At 30.1% G+C, this 11,020-nt stretch overlaps 1 protein-coding gene across 1 annotated transcript; it reads left to right on the top strand.

Annotated features, from left to right (window-relative positions):
- The first annotated feature begins 1,195 nt into the window (after positions 1-1,195).
- Positions 1,196-1,957, top strand: LOC124935120 (rab GTPase-activating protein 22-like). Its single transcript, XM_047475578.1, has one exon. It carries the CDS (start codon positions 1,196-1,198, stop codon positions 1,955-1,957), a length of 762 nt encoding a protein of 253 aa, XP_047331534.1.
- The last annotated feature ends 9,063 nt before the right edge of the window (positions 1,958-11,020 follow it).

Genomic DNA, 11,020 nt, shown 5'->3' with positions numbered 1-11,020 from the left:
TATCAGGTTTTTTGGTTACCTTTGCAGGCGGTGCTGTTTCGTGGCAGTCAAGGTTACAAAAGTGTGTTGCTTTGTCTACTACAGAAGCTGAGTATATTGCAGCTACTGAGGCATGTAAAGAGGTGTTATGGATGAAGAAGTTCCTACAAGAGTTGGGCCAAAAGCAAGATAAGTTTACTTTGTTTTGCGACAGTCAAAGTGCCATTCATCTCTCAAAGAATTCAGCTTTTCATTCGAGATCCAAACACATCGACGTGAGATATCATTGGATACGTGATGTGCTTGAGGCAAAAGAGCTGAACTTGGAGAAGATTCATACAAGTGAGAATGGTGCCGATATGTTTACGAAATCCTTGCCTAAGGACAAGTTTGAAGATTGTCGAGAGAGAGCGGGTTTATTGGAGCCCGCGAAGTTGCGCTGACAGGGGAGATTTGTTGGGTCAGCTCATTTGGCAGCTGGGCCTAACAAATTAATAAAGCCCATTAGGGCATATTTAATTAAGGAAAAAAAACACAGCAGTTTTTAGATTGGTTTTTCTCTCTCTCTCTCTCTTCCAGCAGTTCTTCCTCCATTGAAGCAGCAATTCCTCCATTGAAGCAGCAGGTTCTTTTTTTGATTTCCTTTATCTCTTCTCCATTTGGTTAGCCATCTTTAATGATGATGATAATGTATGTGAATGACAAGTTAGGATGAGGTCAATTGATAACTTTTGTTAGATTACCTCTAGGCTTGTATTGAACTACATTGTATAACCATTTGATATAGTGGATGATTTAAGTGGCCGAAGTTTCCCGTGGTTTTTACCTAATTTGGGTTTTCCACGTAAAATTTTGGTGTCCTGCTCTCTGTTTTTTGATTGTTTGATGCTCAATTGTTTTGGCTGCCTATTTGATTACACAAAAGGGAAAAAGAATTGTTAGGCCTTGTTGTAGCTTGTTTAATTCTGAATTGCTAAACAGGTGCTATTATTCGATTTCTCCAATAAATAACAACAGTAATTTACCGTCGTTATTGATAAAATACATACAGGCTGTGTAAAACTACCCAGGCTACAGCCCAGGCCGGCTTCTACTTGGCTCCGCCCCTGGTCGGGTCCTATACAGTCACTTGGATAGATTGAATTTGTATCAAGTATTAAATTCTCCTGATTCCGAAAATGTGGTTAGTGCTAGGGAATCTCTATCCAGTGAGGAAATGATCCCATATTTTAACTCCAATGATCATTTTGAAAATTTACATGAAGAAGAGCAAATCTCATCGGATTCTGACTCATCTGACGATCAAGAAGTTAACGAGATTCATCCATCTCCTACCAATACAGAGGTCAGGTCAGAACTATACACCCCCGAAGATTTTGCCACGTGGCAGCGAATCATTCGCTTAGATGCAGTTCGCGCGAATGAAGAGTGGACAGACTATTCCCCTGTCCAGGCAACTATATCTAACGAAAGGGCACATCGTGCTGCCAAGGCTGTCGGGTTAAAGGACTATGATCAACTCGAACCATTCAGAATCTTTCACGCGGCTCGTCTAACCGCCATTCTGGAGGCCTATGCAATTTACGACCCCGAGATCGGTTACTGCCAAGGCATGTGCGATCTTCTTTCTCCAATAATAGCTGTAATAATAGAGGATCACGATGCGTTTTGGTGCTTCTTCGGTTTCATGAAGAAGGCTCGACATATTTTCAGGCTGGATGAGTTAGGCATCATGAGGCAATTGGTTTTTATTTCGAGAATAATCCAACTTAATGATTCTCATCTTTACCGACACTTGGAGAAACCGGAGGCGGAGGATTGTTTCTTCGTTTATCGTATGGTGGTGGTACTGTTCAGAAGGGAGCTTAGTTTCGACCAGACAATATGTCTTTGGGAGGCAATGTGGGCTAATCAGGCAGCAATAAGAGCTGGAATTGGGAAATCTAGTTGGAACAAGATGTTAGAATCTTTAGTCTAGATCTTTAATCCTTAAATCTATATTCTTAATTCTCTATGTCAATAAATCGAGATAAACTGTAATTGCGGAAACGTACCAGGATATTTAATGAAGAACGGTTCATTAAACCGTTCTTCGTTATTCTCTTCTTCTTGTTCTTGGATCTGGACCTGAATCTGAATGTGGATCTTCTCGTTCTGGATCTAGACCTGGATCGGAATGTTTGATGTGGGTGGGGTTTAAGTCTTCCAACCCTATATCGATAGCCTTCTTGAGAGTTCTTGAGAGATGAACTAAATCCTTATTGTTCGATGAGAGAAACAAATAGGTTGGCTATCTATATGGGTTGGGGACCTAGCCCTAATATACCCATTTATTATTCGGCCCATCAACGAAATAATGAATGGTATTTCTGCTTCTACACAAATATGTCCCCATATTTATTATAGATGTCCAAATAAGCCCATAACCTTTATACTTTAATAGATCACTTTATTTGGGCTTTAATCTTTATTATGATAACAACTAATATACAATTATTAAATTATATATGTACCCAAATATTGGAAATAATTCCAACAATCTCCCACTTGGGTCATATAATATTTCATTCAATTGTATATTATAACCTTAAGAGCTCAAAATATTGTTATCATTACAAATACATCTATATCAATCTCGTCCATCAATTATAACAACATAGGATTAAAGCGGTTTTTGTTACATTAATTCGTAACTAAACCCTCAATAGTCACATATGTCAATACAATCAAATGACATAGATTAAACATGGGTGTGTAGTGTGGATTAACATGTAGTGTGATCTTTAACATGTCTAATACCAACTGGTCCTCCTTTATATCTTATAGAGATCAATCTGAATAACTTTAAAATCTTGATTTTCTTTAAAAACTAAATCTTTAATTTCTTTAGAAACTAATTCTTTAATGTGCACATAAATTCCAAATTGTATCTATACAAGCATCACAATACAAACTCCCACTAAAACTGTATATCATCTAAATATGTAATATCCATATGAACAATATGTTCATGAAAGACCTCGGATAGCAAATATTTAGAGAACGGATCCGTAATTTTAGAGTTTGTCCAAATATGCTCAATAGATAAATAAACATTCTGAATTCTTTATTTTCCAAATAGTTCGACTTAGTCAAACTCATATTACTATTAAAGTAAAAGAGCTGCAAATTATTGTCACGTAATAACTTTAGTGGTCTTTCTATATCATTCATAATTTGCAACCTCGTGACAAAATTTTGCAGTCAGATTCTTTAATTGGATACCACAAAACACCTAATAAATTCTGCCATCAACTTGAAATAATTCGAGTGTCTACTTAACACTCTTCCAAAAATTAATTCTTTAAACTAAAATGATGTGGCACGAATTTTCGACTGTTTTAGTATCCAAAAAAATTCGAATCAATATACCAAATGATCTCTATCCGATTCGATTTCACTATATGAGTATGCAATGTTTTATTCTTAAAATATCACATTAGTTGTTTGGTTGCTTTCTTAATGATCCAAACCAGGATCCTTCAAGTATTTGTCCAACATCATAAATATTCTTAATTTCTTGATTCATATAATCTAGAGCATACATTAAACTCTTGTTTAAGGAGTATTATGTATATATATTTATTTTCAAGGCTAATCTTGAAGTACTTATGAGACTAAATTTATCTCTAGATCTTTCAAAATATCCAATAATTAACATCTAGAAATTCTTTAGTCTAGTTTATTTTCTTTAGACCTATAAGGCATGACCTTAACTGGACAACCCCAAAAGAATTTACTAGTTGTTTTAGTTGAATCTTTATTCCATATATAAGTTGTAATTCTTAACTCTTCCTTCCAAATGAATCAATTACATGAAGATATTCCATAAATGTTTGTTTCCAAATAAAAAAAAATATCTAAAGTAATTCTTTATTTCTTCATCTTTAATATGAATTGTCAATGCCCACGCCGATGTTTCTTTCACCATCAATTGACTTTTGACAATTAACTCAACCGTACATCAACACATTTACTTTAGTAATACTGAAGTTACCATTAAATGTGTATGAGTACTGAAGTTAAATTACTCTTAGAACAAACAAAACAAACTATAATATGTATTCTTTTATGCACCACTTTCTTTAGTAATTTTCTTTTAGGTGCAATATCTGCAATTCTTACAACTTCATTTCTTTATTATGTATTAAGGTATTTGCTAAGTGAACACTATTTATGTTATTTTTGTTTCAATCTTTTATTTTTCTTACACATGTCTCCCTTTAGACAACTACAATTCACATCAATTAACTTAAGTGTAAATAAGAAAATTCAAATTAGATGCATGAGAATACATTATTGTAACTCTGACTTTAATGCATTACTTTTGAAACAAAATAAAACATATATTATTTATGAAATCTTTATTCTAATAATACCCTTAGCAATTTTAACCATTTTAGATATAATTCTTAAAAATACAACAAATTCTAAATATGTCTTAAAAATTATATCATATAAAATGAACTTAAGATGTTGACAAAAAAAATAATCCGTATAAGCAGAAGTGTTAACTTGATTAGATAACAAAACAAATGAACAACCATACTCACAAAATTTTAATAATCACATAAATTCAAAATAATGGTACGTCTCATCATAAGATACCAAACGCAACATAATATTTAGTCTTTGGACATTAAATATTAACTTGCAAACGGTACTCTTTTGTAGTAATCAAATATTAACAATAAGTCCTGTCAAATAATTGGTTATCTTTGGATATTACAATTATTCACATGGCCCACCGAATAATTGTTACATATTTATTACCACATGTGCATAATGTTATTCTGACCAATTATTTATCTTCCTTTGGGCCGATTAAATAACCGCATGAAATACATACACACTACCTTCTTAATTTATAAAACATATTAACCTTTACAAGAGAGCCTACTTTGGTAGGATGTTGCTTCAATTAATTGATTTAATAAATTAATAACTTATGTACATACTTTAAGTGTGTAACTCGACCAATTATTAAACTTCCTTTTGTCCGATTAATAATCGCATAGTTACAAACACAACCGTCTTAATCTTATAAAACAAATATGTTCTATAAATTAATAATTTGTACATTATTTAAATTTGCCATCCGACCAATTATTAACCTTCCTTTGGGCCGATTAACAACCGCATAATTATAAATTTAAGTGGGCCTAAAATTGTACCAAATTTTGAATGTGTTATTAACACCGAAAATCCGAATGTTGTTTTATGTATCAAAATTGCATAAATTCCATATGTGTTACACAAAACAAATAATTTTGATTTTACTAATCACTCAATTATTTCTTAATATCAATCAACACAATATATACATAAAGACCGAAATATGTATATATATTTGAATGTGTAATATAACATGATTGATTATTCATCCAAATATAATAAATAATTAAATAATCAATTACAAGATTACTCAAAATTCTAAATTTATCAATTATTAGGTTAATTGATTTCCTTAATTCTGAATAAATAACTTAATTCTTGATAAATAAGTTATTGATATTTATTTATTCTTTAATTGTAAATTATTATTATTAATAAAATAATAATCTCTTTATTCTTGTCTTTTCTTAATTTCTGAATATATTTATATAAATTGACTTTTTCTTAATTTCTGAATATATTCCATACATTAATTAAGTCATAAATTAAATGGATGATACATCCGTTTTTATACTAATTCATTAAATATATTACAAACTTAATGTAATCAATATTTATAAAAGATTATAAACATGATAAGTAACTATTTTTCTTTACTTAATTCTCAAATCATAACCTATATCATAGATATATATTAAAGTTTTAAAATTCTAGAATTCCATAATATATTTTACTTTATTCTTAATTGTATATAAATGTATTAATACATTAACAATTATTTCAGGAATAAATATTTATTCAATCTTTAACTAATTAAAATAATATTATCATTATTTTAATTCCTTAAATTAATTATAATAAGTATAATAATTAATTATTATTCTATATTATCATTATTTTAATTCCTTAAATTAATTATAATAAGTATAATAATTAATTATTATTCTAAAACTGAATTCTTTAATTCTTTACATAATTATATAATTATTATTATTTTAATTCCTTAAATTAATTATAATAATTAATTATTATTCCAAAACTGAATTCCTTAATTCCTTATATATATTATTATTATTATTTTAATTCCTTAAATTAATTATAATAATTATAATATTATTCCAAAACTGAATTCCTTAATTCTTACGTACTTATATAATTATTATATAATTAGAATGATAATAAATTATTATTTTAAAATTCAAATTTCATTAATTAATTCGTACTCAAAATATATATATATAACCGAAATATATATAATATATTTATTAATATCTCTTTAATTATCTAATTAATAATAAATAAATATTAATTTGACCAATTCTTTAAAAAAAAAATTAACTTCTTTACCCTATATTTCTCCTTTTGACTTAAATTTCTTTTGACTTAAATTCAGGTTATTAATTTGAATTATTATTTTCAAATTAATAATTAAATCCAATTCTTGAAATAAAACTTTTCCATCTTCTTTATTCTTTAACAAATCCTTTTCAATAAAACTTAAAACTTTTCCATCTTCTTTATTCTTTATGATTCTAAAACCGTTTATTCTTTATGATTTTTGAAAAATCGTTTAGATGTCTAGAGTCTTTAATTCTTTACTATAACATATAATTTAATAAAGATCGTTTCTAAACTGTTCATCTTCCTCATGCTTTAATAAATATTCTTTAACAAATCATTTTCAATATTTGATATCTTTCTTTATAACATATGATCAGTTCTTTATTTTAACTTCTTTATTATATCTTTCTAATTAATTAAATATTCATATATTATATCTAATTAGAGAATATGAACCATTCTTTAATCATAATTCTTTAAACAAAATATATTAATCTGAATATCTAAAATTATTTAGATACTTGATGTCTTTTCTTTATTTTAATCTAATCCAAAATTTTAGATTAATATATACATCAAATATTGTTGTTACTATTCATTAATTCATTCTATCATTATCCGTTCTAGCCAAATTAGATGAAGAACATAACTAGCCAAATTAGATCAAGAACAAAAAAATGTCTAATCATATTCTTAAAAATTCTTGTTAGAATCTTTAGTCTAGATCTTTAATCCTTAAATCTATATTCTTAATTCTCTATGTCAATAAATCGAGATAAACTGTAATTGCGGAAACGTACCTGGATCTTTAATGAAGAACGGTTCATTAAGCCGTTCTTCGTTATTCTCTTCTTCTTGTTCTTGGATCTGGACCTGAATCTGAATGTGGATCTTCTCGTTCTGGATCTGGACCTGGATCGGAATGTTTGATGTGGGTGGGGTTTAAGTCTTCCAACCTTATATCGATAGCCTTCTTGAGAGTTCTTGAGAGATGAACTAAATCCTTATTGTTCGATGAGAGAAACAAATAGGCTGGCTATCTATATGGGTTGGGGACCTAGCCCTAATATACCCATTTATTATTCGGCCCATCAACGAAATAATGAATGGTATTTCTGCTTCTACACAAATATGTCCCCATATTTATTATAGATGTCCAAATAAGCCCATAACCTTTATACTTTAATAGATCACTTTATTTGGGCTTTAATATTTATTATGATAACAACTAATATACAATTATTAAATTATATATGTACCCAAATATTGGAAATAATTCCAACACAAGATAAAGCACCGGGCCTCACCCACGAATGATTTGTTATTATACACGATCGCAGCCTCTGTGTTGCAGAGGCGGAAACTGATCATCGAGAGATACAAAAGTATGGATGATATTGTAAGGGAGTGTAATAATATGACTGGAAATCTTGATGTTTGGAAGCTATTAGACCATGCACATAATCTTGTGGCGACTCTCCATGACAAGATAGACCCTTGTCGTCATGCCATTTGAAATCGATTAGTTTATTAATTTCAATTTTATCGACAACAATATTCTCTAGGTAAGCTTTAACAGATTTACTTTGAACAGTAGGGTAAAGCTTATTGTCTTTTTTTAATATTTTTTTCTTCTGATTTGTTTGGAAGAACATGCATGTTAACTGCTATTGTGGGCATTGTGATACTTAGGTTCATTAAAACAGTAGACAGTGCTGCAATTTTATTCACAATTCTTGGCCAGAACTAGTTTAGGCCATTGACAATTTGACTATAAAATTGATTCAAGAGCCTCTTATGTTATGCTAATTTTCTATCAACAACTCAATGTTGTTAATTTCTTATAGATTTTATTAAATTTTAGGGTATTAATACTTAATATGCATATTGGAAGTAGTTACCCATCAGTGCCGGACCTGAGATTTCGAGCCCTGAGGCGAGCACAAAACTTGGTGCCCTCAAAGTTTAATATTCATACATATCTTTTTTATCGATTTAAATATAATAGTATTTGTAACATGAATTCTAGAAATAAAATATCATCAAAACAATATGTCATAAGTAAATACTAAAAAAACAAATAAGATCCAAACAAAATATAAAATTCATGTTTCGAACTAGTACATAGTCACTTGAATATTACTCGTCTCACATTTTTTGAAGCGAAAGTATTGATCAAGTTTGCATAATCAACTTTCTTAATAATTTTTTTCTTGATAGATAACATAACTAACTCATTTAATCTTTTTTGCGACAAAGTTGATCGAAGATAAGTTTTAAACAACTTCAATTTGGAAAAACTCCTTTCCGCAGATGCAACAGTAACTGGTATAGTCAGCAAAACTCGATATGCGATATAAGAATTTGGATAACAACCATCCATTGTTTTCAAATAATTCAGCACATCAATTGCTCTTTTTGCTTCTTCGGGTAATGAATGTCTTAACAACTTTAGTTCTAGAAATAAATCTGATCCATCAACATCGGAGTGCCCATCATGTGTTAAAGAATTTTAAAGATTGACACATGAGCTCAATAGACCATCAACATCAATAGATTTCAACTTCTCCAAACTAAATAAAAACCCAAAGGTTTCTTCGTACTTTTGAAATTTCTCAAACCGAGTTTGAAGTGAAGAAAAAGCTTGATCAATTATAAATAAGAAGTAATTAACTTGAAAAGATTATTTAGGAGATTGAGTTACCTCTTCACCGTTGATATCATCAAATTGTCTCTTTCTCCGAATGATGCGTTTTTCTCGGAAAATAGGTTCAATTCCTATTTCACTTGCAATATGTTCGGCTTCAACCAAGGCTTGATCAAATCCAGATTCTCTAAACTCTAGGAGAAAAGAAATAAGCCCATTTAACTGTCTGATAGCAGCATCAATATCCATTTTTTCTAATTGGAGAAACTTATTGACAATGTTAATCTCATATAATAACTTGTACCAAATTATCATTCCGGTTAGTAATTCAAAATTCTCAAGTTCAAATGATGCCAAGCCCTCAGCTTCACACTTTATTTTTGAGTCATAAGAAGTGTTTGCCAAATCAATTAAATCATCTAGTATTTTTGAAGTCTGGTCTTTTATGGGTTTCACACTTTCAACATGGCTTTCCCATCGTTTTTGTGATAATGGCTTGACCGTAAGACCTTGTACATGATCTTTGAAGATTTTCCACCGCTTGGTAGAAGAAGAGAATAATGAATATATGCGTTGTATAACACAAAAAAATGACATCGCTTTAGGACAACAATTTACCATATCACATAGTGTGAGATTAAGACTATGGCATCCACATGGAGTGTATAAAGATCTAAGATTAATTTCAAGTAATCAATTTTGTACACCCTTGTGCTTGCCTTTCATATTAGATCCATTGTCATATCCTTGACCTCTTATATCGTCAATCGCAAGTTCGAGATTGCTCAAAATATTTTTAAGCTCTATAAAAAGCCCAAGCCCAGAAGTTTCATTAACTTTCAAAAATTCAATCCTAAATTCTTAAGCCACTATTGCATTTTCTGAATCATCCACACATCTAATTAAAAGGAACATCTGTTCCTCGTGACTTGCATCTGGAATGCAATCAAATATCACAGTGAAATACTTTGCATGCTTAATTTTTGCAACAATTAAATTTCTTACTTCAGCTGCCAACATCTGTATCAATTCATTTTGGATTTAGGGCCCAAGATAAGTGTAATGAATCTGTCGTTCTTTAACACGCCGAAGATGTTCCTCCATTATTGGATCAAATTCGGCAATCATTTCAATTAACTGCAAAAATATTCCAATATTTTCAACATAAAGCTTTTCACAATCTCCTCGAAGTGCCAAGTTATTTTTCGCAATTCTTTGCACAACTGCAATTATTCTCTTCAATACTTTTTCCAATGTTCTCTCTTTGTTAATTACTACTTGCACACTTTCATCAATTGTCTTTTTCTTTTGAAGTCTTCTTTCTAATTCAATCAAACTAGTCATACAATCAATATGATCTTTACTAGTTTAATGAAGATTGAGGCATCGGCTGATATTCTTCCAATCTTTGTATCCTTTGTCAGTCAGATAACCAATTTTCGCCATGGTTCTCCGAGTTTTGAATAACTTGCAACAAAAACAAAAGATCTTGTCCATAGAAATAGAGTACACTAACCATCTTCTGTCACTTTTCTCACCATTTGTCAATTGTCTCTTATAATGTGATGGATTAAAATGTCTTCCAATGTTATTAAGAGGAAACAAAATATCATCATATCTTTTAGGACATCTTTCAACCAAAAAGTCCCTAATATTTTGCATTTTGTCCCAATTTCCTTGATCATCAACATTTAAAGGAAACAAAATCTTTTGATTTATATCTCTATCAGTGTCACTTTTAGGCATACTTATATCGTTCTCATTTTCAAACTGTTTTGGGTTTTCATTGCGAAATTCATTCAATTCACCATGTTTCCGATCATTCAACTTATCATCGATGTCATTCTGGTTCACTTGCTCTACTATTTGATCCCTTGTGAAATAATTATTAAGGCTTTC

This window comes from Impatiens glandulifera, chromosome 4, assembly GCF_907164915.1.
Source record: "Impatiens glandulifera chromosome 4, dImpGla2.1, whole genome shotgun sequence".
Lineage (NCBI taxonomy): Eukaryota > Viridiplantae > Streptophyta > Magnoliopsida > Ericales > Balsaminaceae > Impatiens > Impatiens glandulifera.
This window is presented reverse-complemented; position numbering and strand designations above follow the sequence as displayed.

Bases quoted from the DNA above. Each gene is read 5' to 3' on its own strand.
- LOC124935120 (XM_047475578.1), top strand. From the start codon at position 1,196: ATGATCCCATATTTTAACTCCAATGATCATTTTGAAAATTTACATGAA.